This window comes from Cyprinus carpio, chromosome B9 (assembly GCF_018340385.1).
Source record: "Cyprinus carpio isolate SPL01 chromosome B9, ASM1834038v1, whole genome shotgun sequence".
Taxonomy (NCBI): domain Eukaryota; kingdom Metazoa; phylum Chordata; class Actinopteri; order Cypriniformes; family Cyprinidae; genus Cyprinus; species Cyprinus carpio.
Window position 1 is genome coordinate 2,826,406 of NC_056605.1, and position 27,067 is coordinate 2,853,472.

Here is a 27,067-nt window from a genome sequence, read left to right on the forward strand (position 1 = left end):
GTACTCCAATCATCATGGTCTGATGACTACTGACTGCACAAGCACACAAACACACGTGTGTAAAAAACATATTTTTGTTCAATATGGTTGAAGTTCTATTAATAATAATTACTTAATAAGCAAGAGTTTATTTTAATAATTCATTGTTTAAGATGAACCTGCACACAAAGTTTAACACTTAAAAACAAGCATATTTGCAGACTTACATGCTTAAAATTGTGTTTGTTTATTCAGGCATGTTAAAGGTAACAGTGTTTCACTTAATAATTTAGTATTTTCAAGAAGATGGACACTGACATAAAGTGAAAGTACTCTACCATCTGTACTCATTTCAAAGTCATCCACAGAGCACACATTACTCCTTTCAAGAGATTCAAAATGAAACTAAAACTGACTTATAATTGTCATATTTGTAATACTGCATTACCAGGTACCAGGTACTTTTCTTCATATGTTCTGGGAATGTCAAATTGTTTCTAATCTATGGACTTGTTTTGTCCTCCTTACTGAAAATTGACCACATCCTCAATCCGGTTTACAGTATGTCTTCTTAATGGTGACTCTGATTTATGTGTGTCAGACTTTTGGACTGTAACGCCGCACCAGCAGAGGGAGCCCTCACCTGAGTACTGACTGTTTACCATTCCCTCTGCTTCTACAGTTATTTCCTGTTTGACAGTATTTTACACAAGTCAGCGTGTTTGTTCATTGTGAAGTATTGCCAGTTAACCTGCCTTACCAAGCGTTTCTCATTGTTATTCTGCTTGCCTGTTCTGTGTATGATTCTGCCTGTCTTCACGTTCTCAATTGTTGGATTGCTCCATTGGATTCATAGTCTGATTGGACTGATGTTTGTGTTTGACCCATTCGCCTGCCTACTCGTCTCTGCCTTGTGGATTCCCATTGTGTATGTTGAAAGGTCGGACTGCTATTATGGTACTGACCCTCTGCCTGGTTTAACAATTCTGTCTTTGAGATCTTTCCCTAATAAACTTCTGCAAATGGATTCTAATGCCACCTCAGCCTCCATGTTACAGAATACTTCATCTCAACTGAATCCAGCGGAAGTTACAAACCTGCAAGCACCTGACGAACCACATCCAGTCTCTTCCATCAACCATGGCACAAGCGGTGCATTTCGCACTACCTGATAAATTCGATGGATCTGCGGATCGACGTAGAGGCTTTGTTTGATAAGTGAAAATCTACTTTGATAACCAAGAAGACAAATTTAATTCTGACGATAAGAAGTTATCTGGCAAGGCGATCGACTGGGCTGCGGCTGTTTGGGAGACTGATATGCGGTTTAGAAGATTGTTAAATTACTTCATACATCAACTGCAAGAAGTGTTTTAATATCCCGCAGGGGGCAAGGATATATCAACCCAGCTTCTGCAGTTGACACAAGGCAACAGTACAGCCACTGAGTACGCCATTTTGTTCAGAAAGATCGCTGCTCAAAGTGGATGGAATGATGTCTCTCTCAAAGCTGTGTTCCAGAGGAGCCTCAACACTGATCTACAGGCAGAACTGGTGTGTAAAGGAGTTTATCATTTTCTGACTTCATAACGCTCACCATCAAGATCGATAATCTGATGAGACAAGCCCCACAAAGAAAGATTATTAGAGAGATTCTGCCTATTTTTCCCCAGGTGTCAATCGAGCCATAACTTCTACCACCAAGCTGAGTGAAGAACCAATGCAAGTGGGATTTTCTAAACTCTCTGAGGGAGAAAGGCCAAGGCGACGTCAACTACGTTTATGTTTTTACTGAGGTGAAAAAGCCATCGCTGTCAGGGATGCCCTCACAAGGCCCAAACCCCCACGCTGGTAAATATGGAACATTTCTCTCTGCTAAGTAACCAGTCTTTCAAACGTCCTCTTACCCTAAAAACTGAAGACATGTCCGTTTCGTTAACAGCGATGATTGATTCTGGAGCTGCATTAAGCCTCATTCACAAGGATCTCATCAAGAAATATAATTTACCTATTCAACCATGCAACCCACCCATCAAGATTAAAGCCATCAACGATACTTCAATTGGAAATGGAATCTTTCATCAAACCAAGCCAGTAACCCTCCAAGTTGGTTTATTTAATTGGGAATTAATCTCTCTGTATGTCATCGACTCTCCCAAGCACTAAATAATCCTAAGATTTTCATGGCTGTCTGTTCACGACCCCGTCATTTCTTGGCATCAGGGTGAGTTGACCAAGTGGTCCGCTTTCTGTGAAACTCACTGAGACGTTGTATTGATTATTGAAGACTGAATAATGTCACCATAAAGTTCCGATGCCCCCTGCCACTGGTTCCTTTGGCCCTAGAACAGCGCCATGAGGCTACAATAAAGACCAAACTTGACCTACGGAGTGCTTATAACCTAATCAGAATTAACAAGGGTGATGAATGGAAAACTGCCTTACTCACCACCAGGGGGCACTATGAATACCAGGTCATGCCATATGGACTTGCCAACGCTCCAGCTGCCTTCCAGTCATTTATCAATGAGATTTTCCGAGATCTTCTGAACCAGTACGTAATAGCCTATATTGACGATATCCTGATCTACTCTATTTCTGAAGAGGAATATATCAACCATGTCAAGACAGTTCTCACTCATCTTCTACAGAACCAATTGTATGTCAAGGCTGAAAAATGTGAGTTTCATGTCAGACAGATGTCATTCCTGGGCTATCATATCACGGAGTAGCCATCAAGGAGTAAAGATGGATGAATCCAAGGTCAAGGCAGTCACAGAATGGCCACAACCCTCCATGATAAAGGAACTTCAAAGATTTCTGGGGTTTGCTAATTTCTACTGACGTTTCATCAGAAATTACAGTATGGTTGCTTCACCTCTAACATTGTATTCGGGGACCACGGCCAACCTGGTAAATTGTATCCCTGTGCATTCTTCTCGAGAAAATTAACAGCAGCAGAGAGAAACTATGATGTCAGAAATAAAGAACTCCTGTCCATGAAAGCAGCCATCGAACAATGGAGACACTAGCTAGAGGGAGCAGTCCATCTTTTCCAGGTGATCACCGACCACAAGAATCTGGAATACATCAAGAGTGTTAAACGACTCAATCCACGCCAAGCTCGCTGGTCCCTTTTCTTCACCCGATTCCAGTTCACTGTAACCTATCGCCCTGGCAGCAAGAACAGTAAGGCAGATGCTTTCTCCAGACAGTATGATCTTCCCCTCGACAGCTGTACCCCAGAATGCATACTTCCCTCATCTGTAGTCATCGCCCTTGGGATATCATGGAGGAAAATACAACGCGAACAGCTCCAAGAACCAGCCCCTGCCAACTGCCCACCTAATAAACACTATGTTCCACAAAGTCTACGTCACGGGGTAATGCAATGGGTCCACAACTCATTTTGGTGGCCCTTAATGTTTAAGGATGTCACTGCTTATGTTAAAGCTTGTCAAGTCTGTGCCCAATCCAAGACCCACAAGGAGTTACCATCAGGACTCTTTCAATCACTGCCCATTCCATAACGTCCCTGGTCTCATCTCTCCACTGACTTTTTCACAGACTTACCTTTGTCCAATGGTTTCACTGCTATCCTAGTTATCATAGATCGATTCTCCAAGTCATGTCGGTTGATCCCCTTAAAAGGACTGCTGTGAGAGTACAGGAACTCCAGGCCAACAAGTGACGCCGATCACACCCTCCCTACCAACCCGGACAACGGGTCTGGCTCTCCACAAGGGATCTCAAGTTGCGGGTACCAAGCAGGAAGCTCAGCCCAAGATATGTTGGTCCTTTCAAGATTCTTAGAAGAATAAATGAGGTCACATACAAGTTATAGCTTCCTGCTAATTATCGTATCTCTCCATCCTTTCATGTTTCTCTACTCAAACCGGTCCATCCGGATGCTGACCCCAATCATGAGACTCAAGAAACGCCACCGCCGCTGGACATTGATGGATCACCAGCTTACAAGGTCAATGAGTTACTGGACTCAATAAGGAGAGGGTGTCAGCTCCAATACTTGGTGGACTGGGAGGGCTATGGACCTGAGGAGAGGTCATGGGTAGCTGCCAGCGACATTCTGGATCCCTCTCTCGTGGAGGACTTTCATCGACCCAGACCCAATCGACCAGCGCCACGACCACGGGGACATCCACGCCGAGTGCCAAGAGGCACTCATAGGGGAGGGGATTCTGTAACGCCGCACCAGCAGAGGGAGCCCTCGCCTGAGTACTGACTTTTTACCGCTCCCTCTGCTTCTACATTCATTTCCTGTTTGACAGTATTTTACATGAGTCAGCGTGTTTGCTCATTGTGAAGTATTGCCAGTTAACCTGCCTTACCAAGCGTTTCTCATTGTTGTTCTGCTTGCCTGTTCTGTGTATGATTCTGCCTGTCTTGCTGGATTGCCCATTTAAAGCCTGATTGGACTGATGTTTGTGTTTTACCCATTCGCCTGCCTACTCGTCTCTGCCTTGTGGATTCCCATTGTGTATGTTGAAAGATCGGACTGCTATTACGGCACTGACCCTCTGCCTGGTTTAACGATTCTGTCTTTGAGATCTTTCTCTAATAAACTTCTGCAAATGGATTCTAATGTCGCCTCAGCCTCCATGTTACATGGACCTGTTTTGCCCCTGTAGTCCTTCCTGTGTTTCCTTATTTGGTCTTGTTCCTGTCCTCGATCTGTCTTAATAGTCTGATTACTCATCTCATGCACCTGTGTTTCCCCAATCATCCACTGTATTTAAGTCCTTATGAAGGCTGCAACACCCATCACGAGGGAGAAAGCCGTGGATGGTGAGAGGGTGGACGGCCCTCTGCCCGCGGCGGAGGGTGAGCTGATCATACATATGGGACTGCTGGACTTTGAGGGGGACTTAATAGACTGGGAAACAGAGCTGGAAGTCGACTTGCCCCCTCTCCTCTCTCCTTGGACCCCGCTGGTCCCATCCAGTCCTGAGGGAGCTCCCATTTCCCAGTCCAGCCAGGAGTGGGCACGGACCCCGGAGGGCAGCCCTGAGAGCCTGAGGGCTCACGAATGCCCACACACCCACCCGCTCCTGCCTCCTCCATCACTGTCGTCTGGCAGCCCCTCAGCTCGCCCTCAGCAAACCATCTATACGGTGTGAGCTCCGTGGGTCTGCCATCCTCCAGCGTCGCCATGGACCGGGAATCCCTCACATTTACCTCCGAGGCCCGGACTCCACCTCTGAGGCCCGTAGACCCAGCGGCTCCACCTCTGTTCACAGGTCCCTCGCCTCCACCGTCACCCGTCGATCCACCAGCTCCACTGGGCTCCCTTGCCCTCTGGCTCCGCATTGGTCAGACGTCGACCCACCATCAACTCTGGACACTGCTCCTCCGGCTGCACCTCGTCGCTCCATCCCAGCGACTTCCGTTGGGCTCCTTCCTCCTGCCAGCTTCACCGTGGTTCTCAGTTGCTCTGGCTCTGTTGCGGATCTCCTCCACTTCGGTTGCCAGGGACCTCGGCTCCATCCTGGCCCCCCAGATCCTCGGCACCCCCCTGGCTCATCCGTCTACACCTTGGGCTCCTCAGCTACCTGCTCCGCCACCGTTGGTCAGTCCCCTGGAGTCAGTGGCCATTCCTCCTCCATGGCTCCTGCCTCCGTCGGCTCCACCGTGGGTCAACATCATGGCTGTGGCCTGGGTCCAGCTTGGCTCCTCCTGCTCCAAGCCCCTCCTGTCTTCTCCCTGGACTCTGTCTGCCGGCCCCATCCCGGATATCCGTCCTCCTCCTGAGCCTTCTCCTAAGTTCCCACCCATGCCTCCCTCTGTTGCTGCTACAGTGCAAGGGATGCACCTTCTGGGAGGGGGCGAAATGTCAGACTTTGTTCTGCCCCCGTAGTCCTTCCTATGTTTCCTTATTTGGTCTTGTTCCTGTCCTCGTTCTGTCTTATTAGTTTGATTAGTCATCCCATGCACCTGTGTTTCCTTAATCATCCCCTGTATTTAAGACCTAGTCTGTGCAGTCTGTCTCTGTTGGGTCTACTTGCTGTCTACGTGTGTTACTCAAGCTCCTGTTAAGGATTATTCACTGTGTTTCCTTGATTAAAGACTGTTAAACGTTTCCTCATGACTCCAGCATATTTCCTCAACAGCATGATGTGACAATGTGCAAGTTTATTACAAAAGAGAAAGTTATTTGCTGGGTTTACAGCTGCAAAGATTCATGGCCTCCTTAAAATAGTGACTTATTGGTGTACAACAGCATGAATTAATAAGGCCAAATCTGGGACCATTGATGCCTGGCAACATTTTTTTTCCACCTTACTGTATTATATAAAGGAATGGTTATATAATGTAACCCTTGTATTTATTTAGATTTATTTTATCCTTTTATTTATTTATTTTGCTTATTGTTTTATTTATTTGTTTATTTTTTTCTTTCTTTTCTGAAAGTTATTGCCAATTATTTCTTCTTCCTTGATTATTAGTTCCAGTGATTTTAAAAAAAAAAGAACTATAATTCAAAATCAATCCAGTGGCGCAAAACCTATAAACATACATTTATACAAGGGGGGACTGGGGCTAGTTGTCTCACTTTTCTCCAGTGAAATTTTATTTCTGAAATTCAGTTTCTGTGTTCACACAAAACTCTATGACCACAAAAAAGCTGGATATTTCCATTGGCCTGGAAAAAAATTAATAAAATTAAAAAAGCATAGTAAGCTCGCTATTTATTACACTGATCTGAATACATTTGTTTAAAACATGAATCTCTAAACAAAGCCAACTTTAACAATATATCTGTATTTCATGAGCTATTTATTAAATATAATGTGACTTGCACATTATATCTTGCATCTTGTGAAAAAAAACACTTTGGCATACTTTTAAAAAGAGTTCTTATTATGAAAATAATATACTTCAGTTACTTCTTTAAATCACAAATCAGCTGAATCCTTTAAATCAGTTATTAAAACAATGATTTAAAATGTACTTTAAAGTAAACTTTAAATTTGACATTATTACAAAGTAGATTTTTCAAAAGTGTTAAGAAACAGTCATGGAAGTGTTTCTCTTTAAATACACTTAAGTGGCCTTTTATTTCATTAATATTATCTGCAAGTATTTTTTAAATACACTTTTAAGATTTGAAGAAAGAAAAAAATTAAGTGCACATTCAGAAAAAATAGGTGCACTTCTTTCTCACAAGCGCTGACATTTATCACTCTGTAAAACAGAGTGTTTGGTGGTCTGCTTTGTGTCTTCAGGAGAACTGATTATATTAGACTGAATGAGAGACACAGAGATGCTCTTTCACACACTGAACTTTCAGCAGCATCATTACAGAAAGAGGAGATGTTTGCTCTTATAGCAAGTCATCTGAACACCTGTTAGCGTTGCTCTGGACGACAGCAGTAGCCATGTGTGCTGATGGGACGTGGAAACAGACACACCTGCTCTCCATCACAGATCATTAAAGGACTGTGACCCAGTGAGTCATTCATCCTGGACATCCATTACCGGTTACTCGCATTCACAAGTGTCTTCTTCTTCAGCTAAGGCAGAAGTCTGTGGCAGCCAACAGATCCACTTGAGGGCATACAGATCTCAACATTAACCACAGCAAATTGGGAGTCTCTAACTCAAAATCTCTAGCATCACCAACTGCCCAAATCTGCACTCATGTTTATGCTAATATCTTTTGAACTGTAGGGCCTATTCAGTCATGAAAACGGAATTACAGTATGGCGCGGAATGTCACAGAATTTGCTAAATTTTGGATAAACAAATCAAAAGTAGGTCATAATACTCGAGTCAAAACACAATATGGACTACTGTCTGTGAATATTGAACCTTGAAAAGACAATTTAATTAAGAATCCTGGATGTTCTTCGTGCCTCTGTGTGAATGCATGGCACAGATGCACAGTTTGGTTTGCTTAACACATACAGTATACAGTGTTTTCAGCCTCTGCTGTCTGAATATATAAGTACATGAATGAACGCACAAACATAATCTCTGGAACTGCTCTGAGAGTCACTTCATGAGAATTTTACTGTTTCTTTTGAGAAAAACTATCATCATATCAAATACAAACAGAAACCTTAAGTTTTTACAGGATTGGTCGTAACCCACTGCCTTTCTAGGGTACAATGAAGTAAGGGCTGTAAAACCCCATCTTCTAATGGCTGAAGGGACTGGCTCTATCGCATCCTTCCCCAGTAGGACTGCGATCTCTGCACACAAGACAGGGGCATCTGCAGTCTTCACTGAGTACCTACAGGCCCGGGAGGGGAGCAATGGCTTGCCCCAACCACTCCACTGGTGGGACTTCCATATACCCCCCGCTGGCAATAAAGCTGACAATAAAGCAGACTTGACTTGACTTGTCCCACCGTTTGGGGGGGTGGTTGAGGGTGGTGAGGGGGGGTGGGTTTCTGGGGGTGTTTTTATCATTGAGTTCGTAATGAAATTTGGCAAGTGGGGGCCTGAGAACCAGCGTAAGCCACCCCGAGAAACCCCGTCCATCCTCACAGATTTCGGGACACGGTGGAGGCTTCCACTCAAGCCCAACCCTCTCAGCGGCCCTGGCACGCATAGCCATCATTTCTGGGTCTGGCTCACCCTTCGATGCAGCGATCAGCATCCAATGGTTGGGGGGGGGTGCCGAAGGATACGAGTGGTACCCCACGGGAGGCTCCAGCCCATTCCTTGGGTGCTGGTGGAAAGAGGAGCCCTCGGAGGTTTTGCCAGGGGGAACACTAGATCTAGGCAGAGGCACTGGAACCCCGCCCCCTTTGAGGGAAACAGACCCTGCTCCACAACTCTGCGACGGTCATTCTCCCGCAATGAGAGCATGACTCGTCCACAAATGACAGGCGCCAGGTAACGACCACATCCAGAAATGCATGCGTTGAAGGGCATCTTTAACCCTCTGGAGTCGATTAACGCGTATACGCGTTTTGGGGTATTTTCTCCTGAAAACCCCGAAAAGAACTTAAATTACACTTTCAGTTTTGATCGTACAGATAAGTGCAATACATCAATCGAATCTGTAAAGGGTCTACTTTTTTTTTGTATACAGACATAATAACAACAAAACTTTGTGCACTTATAAAATAAAGATAACAACCAAGGAGTGCTGTCTGCAGCCTTTGTCTGCGCTGATCTTCAGATACAAATGCGTCATTAAAATGAACTGTAACTCAGTGAATACTCAACGAAGAGACATGAGAGAGATATCTATAGAAAGCCTGACATGTCTACTTTTAAACTAAACAAGTGCTGCTGAAAACAAATATTCTGTGATAAAGTAATCCATATGAAAACAACGCGATGTCCGTTTTTCACGTCTCCCTTCATTATCTTCTAATGCGACCACGCCCCCGCGCCGAGCGCGCTTTTGAGATTCAAATGTTTCACTGAAGCGCGCGGCTTTTGAATACGCCCACACAACAGAAGACAACGCAGAGAGATTGTTCTTCAAGTTTTTATTATTTTACTGTTTGCTTCGCGATGAGAGGAAGACATAATTCACCCCAAAAAGATGTGATGTGGTTGAGGATTTGAGATTTGGATTTCCTCAGAAAAAAAGAATGAAGCACTTTATTCAGCAGAGATCATAAACATGAGTAAGTCTTTTTTTTATTTATTTATATACTTGTACTAGTTTTCACATAACGTGTAAACATTTTACTAGTTAGACTTTTTCCAAAGACTTTTTCCAAACTATAATTCCTGACTAAATGTATAATCAAGTGAAATATGATGAAGTTTCAATAACAATATACACTACTATACCATTCAAAAGCTTGATGTAAATAATATAAATGTAACAATAAATGTAACTGTAACAAATGTAACAATCATTGCTGTTCTTTCAATTTATCCCCCTACTAAAAAACCTAAAAAAAAAAATATTCTCAGCTCTTTTCAACATTAATAATAATAATAATAATAATAATAATGATAATAATAACAATAAATGTTTTTTTTTTGTAGAAAATAAGATTGTTAAAAGGATTTCTGAAGGATTGTGTGACTGGAGTAAAGATGCAAAAAATTCAGTTTGAAAGTCAGCTTTGATTTTTTCCTAATAAACTGTTTAACTGCACTCACAAGTGAATATTAAATTATGTTGTGGGATAATTAAATATATTCTAAATAAACTACAAACATAAAATTATATAGATTTATTTTGTCCTCACATTCTTTCTTGTAAACTCATCCCTCTCAGTGACACAGGTGACTGAATGGTTCATTATGCAGCTCATTATGCAGGTCTTTGTCTTCTCAGGTGTGAATTCATGATAGTTGACGCCTACTCGCATATGACTTTTACCAACAAAAAGTGTCTTAGAAAATTTTAATAAATATATTGTTTTCTGTAAGTGAGTAAACAAGATGATTTTCACATCATTTAGAAAAAAAAAATTCTAGGCTACAAGCTCCAGTTCTCAAAATTCCTGGGAACCAATTTTCTGTATGTGTTTTATTGCCTTATTCAAGTGATTTAACATTTTTAATTTTTCACTAACCACGCATAACATTTTTTTTCTCAAAAGCACAATCATGTAGATACATGCTGCTCACATATTATTATAGCCTAGTTTGTGCTGATTACAGTGAGACTAGACTTTAGCCATTTAGATATTTATAAGAAACTGAAAAAAGCACAAATGTCAAGGCATGACAAAACTTCTCCAGGCCCCAAAAATACCCTTAGACTCCAGAGGGTTAAGTGACAGGCGCCAGGTAACGACCACATCCAGAAATGCATGCGTTGAAGGGCATCTTTAAAAAAACGTCCGGGGATGTATCAACACAAACAGAGGGTAGTGCAGCCTGATGTATGCAACCCACGCGACACGGGAAACCACCACTGCTGAAGCGCCATACCACCAACACCAAGAGCTCCAAAGAGCGCTGAACTTGTTCAGTCTTCCTCAAAGTCAGGAGCAGAACGATATGACCGCTTGGCTCCAAAGCGAAAAGCTGAGTATGCTTTGCACCTGCTGCTAGTTATACTCGTGCTGCGATCAGCGGCAGCTGGATGCAATCATCGCATGCCAATGTGCATCAGCTTGTTTAGTTTACACTCGAAAGTGGATTGGTCTCTCTAAGCGAGATCCCAATCCGTCGGTCATTATCGACGTGACGTCGAGAGTGACCGACTGAAAAGGAACAGCATTTATTTGAAATAATTTTTTGTAACAATGTAAAAGTATTTTCTGTCACTTGATCAATTGAATGCATTCTTGCTAATAAAATATTAATTAATTTTTTTTAAGTATTGACTAAACTTTTTTCACACCATTTATTAATCTAGTTTAATGTTAACTTGTAAATACACTTTTGTTCATGAACATTCATGTTTGTTCATAATACACTATCAAATGTTAATGTGCACAACTTGAAATGTTCAAAATATATATCAAAATGCATGTTCTTCATCAATCGAGGAATATTAACAGCCCTTCCAGACACATTCAGCAATGTCATCTGAAAACAAAATGCTGACACACAAACTGCTTGATCTGGGAGGGTATTTTGGAGTGAAATAACCCACCTCCAAACAGTCAAAGACCTTGGATAGAAATAGTAGAGCAGCAAAGCCACACTGAGTTTGGATAGTTCCTACGGACACACTGCGTATGCAGTGGAGTTTAATTCAGAGACAGGCAGAGGTCTGCGCTGTGATAGGATCTGTGTTTGTCTCAGATTAAAGACCAGCTGTCGCTCTATAAAGGCAGAGAGACATGCTGCTTCAAAAGAGACCACTGTCATTCATGCAAACATCACAATTACCCAGCGCAGAGCTTCAGCTTTGAAATAGAAATGAGTTACTTACAGGTGCTGCTGGTTTCTGCCAAAGCTGTCTTTTATCTATATGAATATGGTTTCCTCTAAATGCCAATGAGCAACCAAAACAGGAACACCAGGTACTATTTATAACATTGTTATACTGGTAATTAATGATAATTATAAATAGAAATAAACCTAAATTGTAGATGCATTTTGTATTGACCAAGATCATGTTATGTTGGCCAACAAATTGGTTATCGCAATAACTTATTTATTCTAGAATTAGTGTCAGGCAAAATATCAGCGCATATAACTTTACCATAAAAAAATATGGTAGTAACATTTTAAGTTATATAAATTGAACTTAAATTTACAGTAATGTACTATTTACTAAAATCTTTTTGCATTTATAATATACTGACATTCAACTTAAAAACACAGGTAAGAAAAACTCACATAAATCAAAGTTCATCACAAGCAGCTTTACAACGAGATGAGGTAAATATTAATATACAGAAGTGCCATAAATACAAATACAAAACACTGTCATGGTAACACACATCATACTTATATAATGCAATAAACATTCATTTAACAACATAAGATGTAACATAAAACCCTCATGCACAATAAAATGCCATGAAAAAACTAAGAAGAAATTAAATTTCTGAACTCAAACATAAAGTGACACACAGATAATTCTGGGAATGTCAATTTATGTTTTCCACTGTAAATATGACTTTTTAACTTCCAAAACACATTTAATAGTATTTCAAGTATTTTAGTATTTTATTATGTGAAATTAAATAAAATGTCCCATTAGATCTATAACAATACTGTTAAAAAAAATTCTTTATCATAATAACATAATTTATAAACTATACTGGCTGTAGGATTGTTTTTTAGAGAACTCAGTATACTAAAAATTATGGAAATCGTATGCTTATGTGCAGTAACTATTTTACATATTGCTCCTCAAACCTTGTTAAAGGGACAATTCATCCAAAACTGAAAAATTATAATAATAATAATAATAATATTTCTGTCATCATTTACTGAGCTCATGTCATTCCAATCCCTTTATGACAAAAGAAGATATTTAACTAAACAGTTTCGGTTCCCACTGACTGCACTCTGTGGACAGAAGAAGTGAATGTAACCAACATTTTTTTCTACTAGTGAAAGAAGAATTATGTGCTACTGGTGAAATTAAATTACTTGGAGTGATTTGGGAACCAAATCCATCTTCCTTTTGCCATACCAGTTTATTACTAATAAGTATCTATTTCACATTCAGATTAAGTTTAATGATGATGTAATGATTGTACAATGCTGGTTGCATGTACAGCTGACGATTTAAAATATTTCAAAAGCTCAAAATCACATTATAGAACCTTTTTTTTGTCATATGCTTGCATATATAGTATGTGGTTATAATAGATGGGTGTAAGCTGGTGTGGGTGGGATGGGAACATGGTCATCCTGTCCATCCCAAAATCCCCCTAAACACACACACACACACACACACAGACAGACACTCAATGTCTCTCTGGTTTCCTGTTAGTCAGCCCTCTGTGCAACCCACCCAGTGACCCAGCATTACACTCCAAACACACACAAACCCATACACAAACACACCTCTCTTTCCCAGAAGCCATGTGAATAAGATCTATAACTGTAAACGGAAAGGAGTCAGAAAGCATCCGAGCAGTCATTTGCTATTTTTGTTAAAGTAAGCTGACTTTACACAACTGTAAAAGAGTCTGCAAATCAAAACCGGCACTATCTATTTTGTTAACGCACATAATTAGTATTGAGGTGAATAATTAATCCTTGCAAGTTATTCCACAGGGGGGAAAAAATGCTCCTAATCTGTAAATTTGCTTCCTCCTGGAATGCCATTCCTTCTCAGATGACGTCAGTGTAATGGATTGAACAGAATATCCTTAACCTCGGCTCTCCAACCGTTAGTGAGAGATGGAGAGGAGCTGCGCTAAATAAAGCCCCTTCCTCTATTCAGTGTTCCATTTCAGTTGGAAATGCATCACAATACTGAAGTCGGCAGCAACGTCTGGTTCACATGGACTTTAAACAGACTCTAAACTGAATCTTAAAGTGATAAAATCATGGACAAAGTGATTGCTCCTGTTACTTTGTAATATGAGATTTATGTATAATCTAGACATACTCCATCATTCACAATTAAAACACCTTTTCCAGCACAGTCCACCCAGATCATTTAAGAAAACCAAACTGCAAAAGCAACTCATCTAATCACCACCACAGGGTTATTATATGACCACAAACATTCACATATCAACACATTTCTAGTATTCAGCAAGTTTAATGGTGAACAGCAGTATAAACTATGCTGGTAAGCTTATGTTACTCATGTGAAAAAGAAACACACTTTAGCATATTTAATAAAATTGCATGGTTATTATGGAAATAATATACTTAAAAATAACTGCGAACTGAATGTTTTCAGATACTTAATTGCATCTTAATTGCATTTACATGAAAATTATTATAGTTTAAATTTATATTAAATGCCATTAAACTTCAAAGTGTTTTTTGACCCACTAACATAGGACATAAGTAGGCTACTAATCTCTAAATGTAATAATATCATAATTCTATTGCCTTTGAAATATGGTTTAAGCGTACTGTTAAATGCACTGACCAGCATTAATGGTAAACTATGGTAAATGGTAAAATATATTTTAATGTAATTTCTATTGAAACCTGGGTCACACTTTACTTTAAGGTCCAGTTATCGCTTTTAACAAACCATTAACTACAACTTTGGCCTCAATAATCTCCTAACTTGCTGCTTATTATTAGTTAGTAAGTTAGTTGTTAAGTTTAGGGGATTAGGGATGTAGAATATGCTCGTGCAGAATATGTGTTTCTATAAGCATTCATAAACAGCCAATATGTTAATAATAGGCGCGCTAACAAGCAACCAGTGAGAAGTGTTACTGAAACCTGTATGTTATTAAACATTTGTAATAAGACTTACATGGCCTTTTATTTATTGAATACTCTATTATCTACAAGTACAGTTTTTTAGTGTACTTAATATACTTATCAATCTTCACAAGTGTATTTTTAGGCCATGGTTTGTATGTTTTTATAATCATGTCATTAGGATAACAGTATAATACTGTAACTAGAGGAATCTCAGAGGAATCTGATGTTTGAGCTACAGTGACCATACAGTGACCTCTCTATATCACACAACACCATGATGCTTCACTCCAGCAGACAGAGGCAGTCAGACAGCACTGAACGTCACTGATCTGTTCAGGAGCTTTGCACACAGACATGTATTCAATCAAATCAGCACAGCACAACATGACTGACAGCCAGTAAAGATCCAGCTAACAATAACCTGCTCTTTTAACTGTGTGTGCCATTGTGCGAGTGTATCTACTGTACTCAAAAAACTATTCAAACAACACTACCACATTTGATTGTCAAATTCAGAAATGCTGTTTTTAAAATGTACACTGCTATCAAATCTCAATACAGAGCAGATTAGTTTCCAACACAATTAATATCAATATAATGAAACACAGACTGACCAGTGGCATGCTTATAAAACCTGTCTATTGTGTTTTTCAAATTAAAAAATGCACACAAGCTTAACACTACACTAACTAGTTCTGTACTGATTTTCTTATAAGTATGAATCACCACATCAAAACAGCCATAAATACTTATATATCTTTATAACAGTCAGAGAAATAAAATACTATAATTAGATTATAACTGCAGCTAGCCAGAAACAGACATCACCTTAGAGTTATAGCAGATACAGCAGAGAACTTCTGCTGGTCCTCTCAGTTTCCCACTGCGCTACACACACACACACACACACACACACACACACACACACACACACACACACACACTCAGCAGAGGGACAGTCCCTCTCAGGGGAACTCTGTGTCTTGATATCTTTCCTCAGCCTTCTCCTTCCTTTCCTCTATTTTTTTTCTTTCTCCTGTTTTCCCTGTCTTCCTCTCATTCTGGTGTTGCTCCAGGCTGCTTTGTCCTTCTCTGACCTGCTCCAGTAAAAGCTTCCCATCAGGCCCATCAGGCCCAGCCAGAAAGAACAAAACGAGAGAATGAAAGACTAAGATAGAAATAAACTCACGGTCCCGAAGAGCAGAAGCACTGATGCCTTTTCTGCCAAAGACTGAAAAGGACAAAAAAGTCTTCTTCATCTGTTGTGTTTTTGAAGAATAAGTGAGCACAACACGCCTAAAATCCCCCGACTCTCTACATAAACCATGTCATGTCACATGTCACACCAAAGCAGTGTTTCTCAGCCTTTTTGACTGTGAGACCATCCATTATTCAAGACCTTTAAAGACATTCATCATTCAAATCCATGTAGACTCCAATATTTTGGGAGCTGCTGTAATGATAAATCTGCCTACTTACAGAAACGTGGAGTGGCAGTATAATAAAAGAACTAAGTAAATTAATTTTAAGTACATTTAAACAGTTACATTCCGTAATTACAGAGGTTTTAAGAACCAAATGTTCTTCATGGCCTATGAATTTGCATGTCTTTTCCAATGGCTTGTGAGGATGGGATAAGACATCTTCATGTTTAGCTATTTTAGCTTATTTTAAGGGTGTTTTAATCCATCTTTAGGCCCCTTGGAAGTGTGCTTAAGTCTCCAACTGCTGCCTGACCTCTGGCTCCCTATCTGAGAACCACTGAACTAGAGGATTACCACAACATTTTGAGACCGGAGAACAGAACATTTTTTATTTCATCACTGCCTCCTGCTGGCTACAGACTGCAGCTGCAGCTAAAATACATTTTTAAGTTTTTTTGCACAAGTTGAGGCAGTCTGGCAATTAAGGGTGGACCAGTGTGGATTCAGGAGCTCGTTGGCACTGTGTACAGTTCTGTATGAAGTGAAATGTCTGACATCACAATACCATCCTATTTTCTTACTTTCTGTAACAATAGGTTGGGACTGTCAATTCAAATTCAAACTCAATTCAATTCATTATTGTTTTTATATGGCTGCCCTTGTGGAAAAAAAAAAGAAGTGCCAAAAATTTTCGAAAGTGACCTTGTACTTCAAAATTTCAACGTTTTTTAAAATTGTACTTGCAGACAACATAATGAAATAAAAGGCCACTTAAGTGTACTTAAGGAAAGTACATTTTATGACTATGTTTCTTAACACAGATTACACTTTTTTTTAAAAGTGCACTTTGTAATGCTGTAATACTTTAAATTATATCTTAAATAAATGTTTCAATAATCTTTTGTCATGTTTCAAGGAAGTGCACTTATTATGTTGTAATGACTAACATGCTAAAACACATTTAAAGTACTTGATTATAGTTCTAACTGTAGGGTGTTATTTGATATTACATTTAAGGTTAATATATACACACATACATATATCCACCATACATACAAGATTTTTTTTCTTTTAAATTAGCATTTTTATCAGGCTCCTATGAAAATAACATTGGACATTTTTGAAAATAAATAATTCAGTAACTGACTAATAACATTTTCTTTGCCATTAAAGTGAGATTACTGAACCTTAACATAGGAGCCTGATAAAAATGGCCATTTAAAAGAAAAAAAAACTGAAAAATCTCAGACAGACTTAGAGGTTTTTGCATCTAAAGTCTTCATGTGTGTGTGTGTGTGTGTGTGTGTGTGTGTGTGTGTGTGTGTGTGTGTGTGTGTGTGTGTGTGTGTGTGTGTATTATATTGCAACTTCATCATTACAGTTGTGTAATTACAAATACATTTGACAAATACATTAAAAAGATATACATAGGTGGGTCAAAAATACTGTAAAGTTGAGCTAAGAGCATTTAATATAAGTTAAGCACGTTAATATAATATAAGCCCTTACTGTAAGTTTATTATTTTATTAAAGTGTATTACTTCCATAATAAACACTCTTTTTTAAAAAAAAAGTATGCTAAAGTATGCTTGTATTTTACCAATATTCAAGTTCCACTTGGCTAATTTAGACAATAAATTTAACAAAATAGATGCATACAACTTCAGTCGTGGTTGTTCATAAAGGCGTCATTGCTATACTCTCAGTAAACTGTCATACCTCCCACAGGCTCCTAAAGTCCTTCTGCTCAATCCGCAGCAGTTCACTGAACTCTCGGGTGACAATGGTGGCGTGTCGCGGCGTGTTGTCCAGAATAGACTCCCCAAAAGCTGTGCCGATGCCCAGCGTACAGATAGTGACAGCATCTTAACATGAAGAGAAACACAACTCTTTCAGAGAGGATGAGATGAGAAGAGAGGAGTCATCTAAGATGTTTCTGATCGAGAGACTGATGCACTTCCACGTAGATTCAGGCCTTTCTCAAGGACAACACACACAGAGAAAGAGAGAGGTCAGCTCATTCGTCCCTAAGGTTTGTAATGTAAGATGCAGATCTGTTAGGAGTTGCTCTAGTTTTCTGCTGCTGTCCATACTAAGCACCTGCACTCTATAAAAAACGTCCAATATAAGATCATATTCATTTTCACTTGGGAGGGGAATCACAAGCAGTTTACTGGGTCTAGCTCCAGTTCAGATTCTACTTAGCAACTAAAAATTAATTCCACTAAAGGCTTTTTTTTTTTTTTTATCTTGGTAGTTTTTGCTCACAACACAAGCACAGAGAAAAAAAAGCAAGTGCTAAAGAACAGAGAGACAAATGAGGGACATTCAGCAAACTGAACAGAATTTAGCTGACACTAAATATTTGTAACTGTAAGCTTCTGAGTGCTCCATCTCCTCTCATAATTGTCTTGTGCCTAAATATAACTCCTTTTAGGTGAGATACTGTACGTCTAAGGAGACCTGTTAATGTGATGTAATAACAGTTATGTAAATGATGATTTACATAACTGTCCTTGATGAACTACAGTGAATGTGTGAGTATGCGTATGTTCTATTATCGAGTCAAATTTATTTATATAGTGCTTTATATAGCAAGATTTATACAGCAATACACTGTTTCAAAGAAGCTTTACAAAAAATCATGTTGCTAATATTTATAATATTTTAATATGTTCATGCATTATAGTCACATTTTAGAAGATTAGAGCTATGTTATAATACAGTTTACATTTTACAACAATATGGGTGATCAAGCATTTTTAGATTTGTTATATGGTACATATTGCTTTACATTAGTGTACTGTACATACAGTATGCAGATGAAGCTGAACATACTTATATATACAACTTTACACAAAGAGCTGTTTGATAATATAGTTTACATTTTGCAACAATATACGATTGCAACAATCAAGCAGTTACGATTTTCTATATGTGACCCTGGAGCACAAAAGCAGTCATAAGTAGCACAGGTGTATTTGTAGCAATAGACCTAAAAACATTGTATGGGTTTAAATTGTATATTTTTCTTTTATGCCAAAAATCATTAGGATATTAAGTAAAGATCATGTTCCATAAAGATATGTTGTAAATCTCCTACCATAAATATATCAAAACTTAGTTTTTGATCAGTAATATCCATTGTTAAGAACTTTAATTGGACAACTTTAAAGGTGATTTTCTCAATATTTGGATTTTTTTACACCGTCAGATTCCAGATTTTAAAAATAGTTGTATCTCAGCCAGATATTGTCCGATCCTAACAAACCACACATCAATAGAAGGCTGATTTATTCAGCATATGACTGGTTTTGTGGTTAAGGGTCACATCTAGTAAATACTAAGTGAGAACTGTATGCATGAGAATAAAGCTTAATATACTTATTGTAGTTTTATAGATCATTATCATTTATTAATTCATTAATCAAGTTATTAATTTGTTATGTGGTGATATTGAGGATTCTGAAACATATGAAGTTAAATGATGCACATAAATGAAAGGCCTAAAATGTTAATATTATCATGTCTTAGATAGTTCAGACCCAGGATAAGCTCTGTTCACTATCATTTAAAAACAGAACTGACATGACAACGTACCTGATGGTTTGCAGTTTCTGAGACTTTGACATCTAGGGAACCGGACAGGACGGTGTACCAGTTAGTGCCAATGTCACCCTGCCTGTACACTAACACACACAGACAGAGAGAAGGTAGTGCATTATTGAAAAAAATCATATCATTACACTAGACCCAGTCACAATGCAAGCTTATGTGAAGTAATTCTGTCAACAAACAATGTTTTCACATCATATGAAGGCCTATGTGTGTGAGCGTGAGTGCATGTGTGTGTGTTTGACTGACATGTGATGCCTTTCTCCAGACACTCGTAGAAGCCACACAGACAGATCTGCTGAAGTAGAGCAGGGTGGAACTTCTCAAAGGCCTTCACACTTTTCAGACGGGCCAAGATAATGTCCACATCCTCCCCCGAACGCTCCTCCGGTCTGCACACACAGAAACATTGTTCTCATGGGGGGGGTGGGGGGGGTGTGTGTGTGTGTGTGTGTGTGTGTGTTTTGTACTATGGTGGAGCTGGTCTGTTTAGAAGTCTGATTATTAACCAGAGCACATTGGGTACAACCAAGCTAAAGGCCAACCTTAAAGAAAATATGCTTTTCAGTATTCCCATAGTGTACGATTACAGACAAATTAATAGAGCAACACATTCTGTGTTCTTAAAATAAATTAAAAGTGATTTGGTTTGGTAAAAAAGTAAAATAAAATAAAATAATCATGTATATCTAGGATGATTTATGGATGTTTAGGGGACTCTTGACTGCTACTGTCACTTGAAGCAGTTCAATTAGCAAGTCTGATTTATTCAACAGCACCCCAGAGAAAGAATGCTCATCATCATCAGTAAACCATGAGGTACTGTACAGTATGTGATACAGATCTAGCGGTGGAACGATGGGATTTTGATGACCAGTGCTCTAGACCGCAGGTTGAACAATGGCCAGTGCAATGCAGATACTGTAAGCACTCTTTAATGCAACAGCTCTGGCCAAGCAGAATGACACCGAGATCGATCACACGTGAATGTTTAAGGTTTAAGCACTGTGGAGTAATGGGATATTGACAGTATTGGCTAATTAACACCTCACACAATCACAGAGCAAGTCAAGCAAAACACTGCAGCCTTGACATGTCTTGCAAACTAAAGAGGTTGATGTTTGTGTGACCGTATCTCTAGGTTTCACCCAGAAAATGGCATGATCAGTCATGAATATTGACTGAATATTGAATATTGACATCAAATAAAAATCTGCCAAAAGCTTTGGAATTAGGGTCTTCTACAAAGACGTTCAGTGTATCAACCTTGTAAATGCAATTTTATTTCCAGTGATCTAAAATTGCCCTTCCTTTCCCTTTTTAGTGTGCAATATGCATCCCACACTGAAACTACATTCAATTTAAAAACTAGCATATTAAATATAAGATTAAAGCTGAAAATTTAGGCTTTATTTTTTAAAAAGGTGTCTTTCTTAAACTGCACATATCTACTTAGAGGTCAGACACACCTGTGCAAACAACATGTGATCATGTGCCTGTGTGTCTGAGGGTGTTTAACAGAGACTAGAAATCCATTTACTATGCAAACAGTTCTACATCAAAACCTAAATAACACTGTCAAAGTGACCAAGATGTTTAACCCAAAGCTTTTCATCAGAACAACACAGTCTGAATACAAATTCTCTCCATAGCAACTAAAGGGTTAATGATTTAAACAGACTACTAGCTTCAGGGCATTTATGGAGATCCTCAAATTCTTCTCAGTTTCTTCTCAATCTTAATTCAAGACTTGCATTTTGAAATTACATTCAGCCTCAATAGGTGAATTTATGACGTTCATATAATTCAAACAGCAATCAATATGTTGTCGTTTGAGTCAGAGGAGAAAAATCAAGTACAGCTTCACTCAACACATCTGGACATTGCTGTTATGCATCTATGTCTCCATCAAAATAATGTCAGGTGCAACGAGACAAAGACAGGAATGGAGAGAGATGAATACTGGAACATTTATTTTTTCATCTGCTTTAGGTGTGTAAATGTTGATCTATAGCGAGATGGAGACATTCACTGCAGGAGGAGCAGGTCTGAGTCCATTAGAGTGTGTCATGAACACATTACACACAAATCTCTGCTCTATCTTTGATAATGAGGCTGTAATGTTTGTTAACTGCTTTAAAATGTTGGATATATCCCAGATGTCCTGTATCTAGGCTATCATGGGCAGAGTCCAGACACTCACAGTATTGTTATTACTACAAATGAAAAGTCTCATGTGTAAAACGTTTAATTCTTCAAGAGACTGTTCACCCAAAAATGTTCTGTCATCATTAACCTTTGTGCCATTCTAAATCTGTATGTTTCTTCCATTGGCTGCCCAAAAATTTAAATCAGCACTATAAATGTATAATTGTGAAGTCCGTGCAATAGTGTTTTAAATTTCAAGTTGTGCAAAATCGATACAGACTAATTTAAAGGGATAGTTCACCCAAAAATGACATAATTTTCTGTCATCATTTACTGACCCATAGCATTCCAAACATAAGGTCTTTCATTCATCTTGAACATGAATGAAGACATTTGTAATATTCTCTTTTCATTTTTGACCATCCATTGAAAGTCCATGCAACCAAGATTTCAAGCTTCAAAAAGTATATAAAGACATTGTAAAAGTAATGCATATAAAAGGAGTGGTTTATTAAAATAGTTTGTACAAATGAATGCCTCATTCTGTCTAACCGTCTAGTCTGAATTCCATTAATTTCATGCAAAAAAGCACCATGGACATTCTGATAAACTTCTCCTTTTGAGTTCCACTGAAGAAGCATGTGTAGGTGTTTGGTTTTTAACATGAAGGTGAATGTTTTATTATTATTATTTTGGGGTGGACTATTCCTTTAAGTTTGGTCTCGTTACTAAAGCCCTTCACAGCAGAAAGTGTCTCTTCATATGTCTGCAGTAACCCAAGCACTGCAGCACTGGTGACCTCCTCCAGGTGACAAACAGCCCTTTACAAACTACACTCAGTGCACTTCAATTCACCATCTACTGCGTTCACAATCAAAGCAGCGGAAGGCGTGAAGCTTGCAGTGAATCCGTCTATCATCTGAAATCTATCGGGCTGAGCATGAAACGCTGCATTTGAATGCATACTGTACTGTACATCAATCACTGACGATCGCAATTAACATTTATGACATTAAACTTACATTGTTTAACAAATCAAATGTGTTTGGAACGTCTTCTGCATGAGGCGCTGTTGGGTGAATGATTGCTGAAGGTGGACCAGAACAACATCATCAGGACAGACGAATGAAGTTTGTGCAGGGTAATGATGGTACCTCTTATCCAGACAGATGATCCACTCAGCAGAGGCGGACGGGTGGCTGGAGGTGTGTGCCGCGACCATCTTCGGTGAAATCATGGAGTAAATTTAGAGTTCGCATCGTCCGCATGCACCTGATCACGAGCAGATGTGACTTTACTGAGAGCGAGCGAGTTTGAGTCTGACTCTGAGAGATGCTGCTGCCGCCCACACAGCTGACACAGCGCAGAAACACACCGGGGCTAGTTGTCACAGGCGCTGTAAGCTTTCTGAGTCAAAGGTACGTACACAGTGCCTATCAACACTCGTTTTAAAGTTAGGGCTGTCAAACGATGTGTATATATACACATTATAAATATAATTGTTTGTACTAAGTTTTTTTATTTTGTTTAATGAAACTTTTATTGTGGATGCGATTAATCGCGATTAATCGTTTGACTGACTTTCATTTTTTTTTTGATTGATCGGTTTTTTTAGTTTTTAATTGATATTTTTTAGAATTTTACTTTGGAGTTTTTATGTATGTTTTGTATCATATTTGATACATCAAGCTTTTTATCGAAATACAATGATTATTAATAGATGTAAACAAAACTTTCCTCAGTAAAGCCTGATGTATATTTGATATTTACATTTTAATACATTTTTTTCTAAAAAAAAAAAAAAAAAAAAAAATTATGGATATTCAGTCCAATATTAGTAAAACTGTGAAAAATAGTTTATTTTATAAAAATAATTAACGATTTCACAACAAAAAGACATGTGAACCATTACCGGAAGGTGGACTTTTTTTTTTTTTTTTTATTAAAAGGCCTTTTACTTGATTAAAAAAATTATAAACTTTCAACAGGTTTTCAGCAAAGTTTTGATCATATTGGTCATTTAGAAAGTTTCCATTTACCATATTTAATATGGTCATATCTGACCCAATAAGACTTTTCACAACAGATGCTTTTTTAATACTGCCTTAATTGTGTGTAACATATTTGCAATTGTTTGTTTATAATGTATTCATTCATTTATTGAGAGAAGCTTAAACAAAGAATAGCACTTGGCTAGAAATAAACCAGAACATAGAAACAAGTCACAGTGTATTGATGCTGTTTTTTCAGCATATCACATTTAGAAAGTGTCATATTGAAGGCTGGACTCAAACTGCAGTCAAACAACAGGTTCTCCATGAGCAAGAAACAGTACTGAGTGCATGTGAGTGTCGTAGTTAATCCTGACATCACGCAGTGTAAAGCCAGTGTAGTAGTGGGTGTAACTGTAGGAAAATGGGTGTCTCTCTGTTTTTCTGCAGTCAGAAATTCCAGACACGAGCACATTAACGTGCTGTACTCCGTCTCATTATAAAGATGTCCAGTCAGCATCTGAGAGGAAATAGCCTTGCAGGGAGGGCCGGAGAGAGACTGTGGCTACAACCACGCGCTGAGTTTAGGACAAAATCATATTTAAACAAAAATACATCATTGTATTAATCACGATTTACAGTCACTCTGTCTCATTTCCATGTTCCTAATTTTCCCCATGGACAAAATCAGTGAAGCTGTGTTAGAAACAGAAATGAGCTTTTTAACATGAATGCTCCACATTCCTCTGACTGTATTCTTGGTAACAGATGAACAAAAGCAGACATTGACTGTAAGGATCAAACAGTGTGTGTGAATGCTGGTTTGTGAGTTCACAGTTTCATGCCTGTGAAACCAGCAGCACTATAAAGCTATTACTTTATATGTTAATTATGTCGAGTGTTATTAATGTACCTGTTAGTAATGTTTAAGTTGCTATGCAATTACTTTAATATCAAGCTCTCATTTGCACATGGTCAGTTTGAACAGTGAATGTGACGTCATTGTGTCATGAATCCACCAGGTGGCAACACCTCCATTGTGTTCTTAGCTGGAAAACAATGTCCAGAAAAGTATTCATTTATGTAAGCTACGCTCAGATGATGGGCTTTAAAAGACCATTTCAGGTTTTATCTGCAAGAAGTCTGTGTTTACTGCAAGAACTAAACCTGTGATTTTTCTTTCATTGTTTACTGCAGGCTATTTCCCGGAGAAAAACCCACAATGCTTCCAAACTGAACCTATAATTAGAACCTCAGAATATTTAGTGTTTTTAAGAATTATTTATTTTATTTAAAAAATAATAATACAATGTTTAAAATAGCTATATATATATTTTTTTTATAAAAAGAAAGAAAAAACAATACCAGAAGCAAAAATAATAACAGTAATAATAAATAAAGCATTTATTAAACTTAGCTAGTTAATTTAAACATTTACTAGTGCATCATTATTTATAGAACTTACAATGAGCAGATGTTTTTTATTAATATTAACAAAAATAATGGATACTGTATTGCTCATTGTTAGTTAATGTTACATAATGCTAACATTAACTTTGTGTGGTCAAAATATAACAAATATATAACAATAAAAAGAATGTGTGTGTTTTTTTTTTTTTTTTTTTGGTGCAACAATTTATAATTATTCATTTATCTTCCGAATACTCCTTAGCACAGATCTTCTTAATGTTTAAAAACAAAATCCCTTTGCTCAGCATTTGATATGATCTGCATATTAAATGGCTCCAATTTGGGGCTGTTCTAAATGTAAGCATGTGAAGTTGCTGATTCAGCAGGATCAGAGAGGAACCAGAGTGATTTACTGCAAGCAGCTCTCAAACACCCAGTAAACTACAGCTGTTCCATTGAATAAGAGAGAGGGACAGAACAACAGTTTATTCAGAGAGTAAGCTACCTTTAAAGTCATTGAGTTCCTGTAAAGATTTCACATTTGAAAGAATTTTCAGTCTTTGAAGTATTCCACAGGTTCAGTCATTCTGTGATTATGGGAGATGTACTGTGCTCAGTCATATTCATTGCTTCATGTTCACTGTTTATTATTATTATTATTATTTTTCACATTAAAAAGGTTTTACACTTAAAGTCAGCATGAAATGAAAATTCACCCTGTCTATTTTTAAAATGCATGTTATAGATCTGAAAAATCCCATCAGCAACCAATGAACAGAACGTTCTGAGGCTTATTAATTTCACCTCTGATGTAAAAGGGCCTTTACAGTTGCCAAAAATATAACATTTGGCTATTTTGCGATTATAAACAAAAAAGAAAGCTCAGCTCAGGTGACAAAAAGTAACACAAAAGTAATATAATGCATTACTCTCCATAAAAGTAACCAACGAAAGCAATTAGTTACTGAGTAATGCAATATTGTAATGCACTACTTTTAAAAGTAACTTTCCCCAACACTGGTCATCTGTGGATGTTTTCCGCTAAACAGAATGGTTCACTGCAAGCCCATATCACCAGTGCATCATAAATATTACAAACCCGATTCCAAAAAAGTTGGGACACTGTACAAACTGTGAATAAAAACAGAATGAAATGATGTGGAAGTTTCAAATTGTAATATTTTATTCAGAATACAACATACATGACATATCAAATGTTTAAACTGAGAAAATTTATCATTTTAAGGGAAAAATAACTTTTCCAGCCTCTTATTGCTACCTGTCTCAACTTTTTTTAATGTGTAGCTCTCATGAAATCCAAAATGAGCGAATATTTGGCATGACATTTCAAAATGTCTCACTTTCAACATTTGATATGTTATCTATATTCTATTGTGAATAAAATATAAGTTTATGAGATTTGTAAATTATTCCATTCCGTTTTTACTCACAATTTGTACAGTGTCCCAACTTTTTTGGAATCGGGTTTGCATAAAAATAGAACACACTAAAATAGTGAAATATTTCCATTCATTGATAGGACTGGAGGAGATCACAGACTCCTACAGCGTGTTGAAAACAGGCCAAAAATGTGAAGACTCCTTACAAGCCAGTCTAGCAAGTATGTAAACATGAGAGTAGAGGAAAAAATCCATTGCAGACGTTAAGGAAGACTTAGTTAACAAGTAAGAAAGTCAACAGACCCATTTAAAAGCTGTTTATAAAAAAAAAAAAAAATGTTTGTAG

General features: G+C 38.2%; 1 protein-coding gene across 3 annotated transcripts in view; it reads right to left on the minus strand.

The window, feature by feature from the left end:
- Window positions 1-23,293, minus strand: part of LOC109054047 (rap guanine nucleotide exchange factor 4-like) — a 67,909-nt gene extending 44,616 nt beyond the window's left edge. The window contains exons 1-4 of one of the 3 annotated variants that reach the window (XM_042730613.1): window positions 23,075-23,285; window positions 20,022-20,164; window positions 19,758-19,846; window positions 17,877-18,023 (exon numbers count right to left, since the gene is read on the minus strand). In XM_042730613.1, coding sequence (XP_042586547.1) covers window positions 17,877-18,023; window positions 19,758-19,846; window positions 20,022-20,164; window positions 23,075-23,157 — 462 coding nt within the window. In that variant the 5' untranslated portion in view covers window positions 23,158-23,285. Of the gene's footprint in view, window positions 1-17,876; window positions 18,024-19,757; window positions 19,847-20,021; window positions 20,165-23,074 lie in introns of all 3 variants that reach the window. The other 2 variants (XM_042730614.1, XM_042730616.1) reach the window with 2 other exon arrangements.
- Between the last annotated feature and the right edge of the window lie 3,774 nt (window positions 23,294-27,067).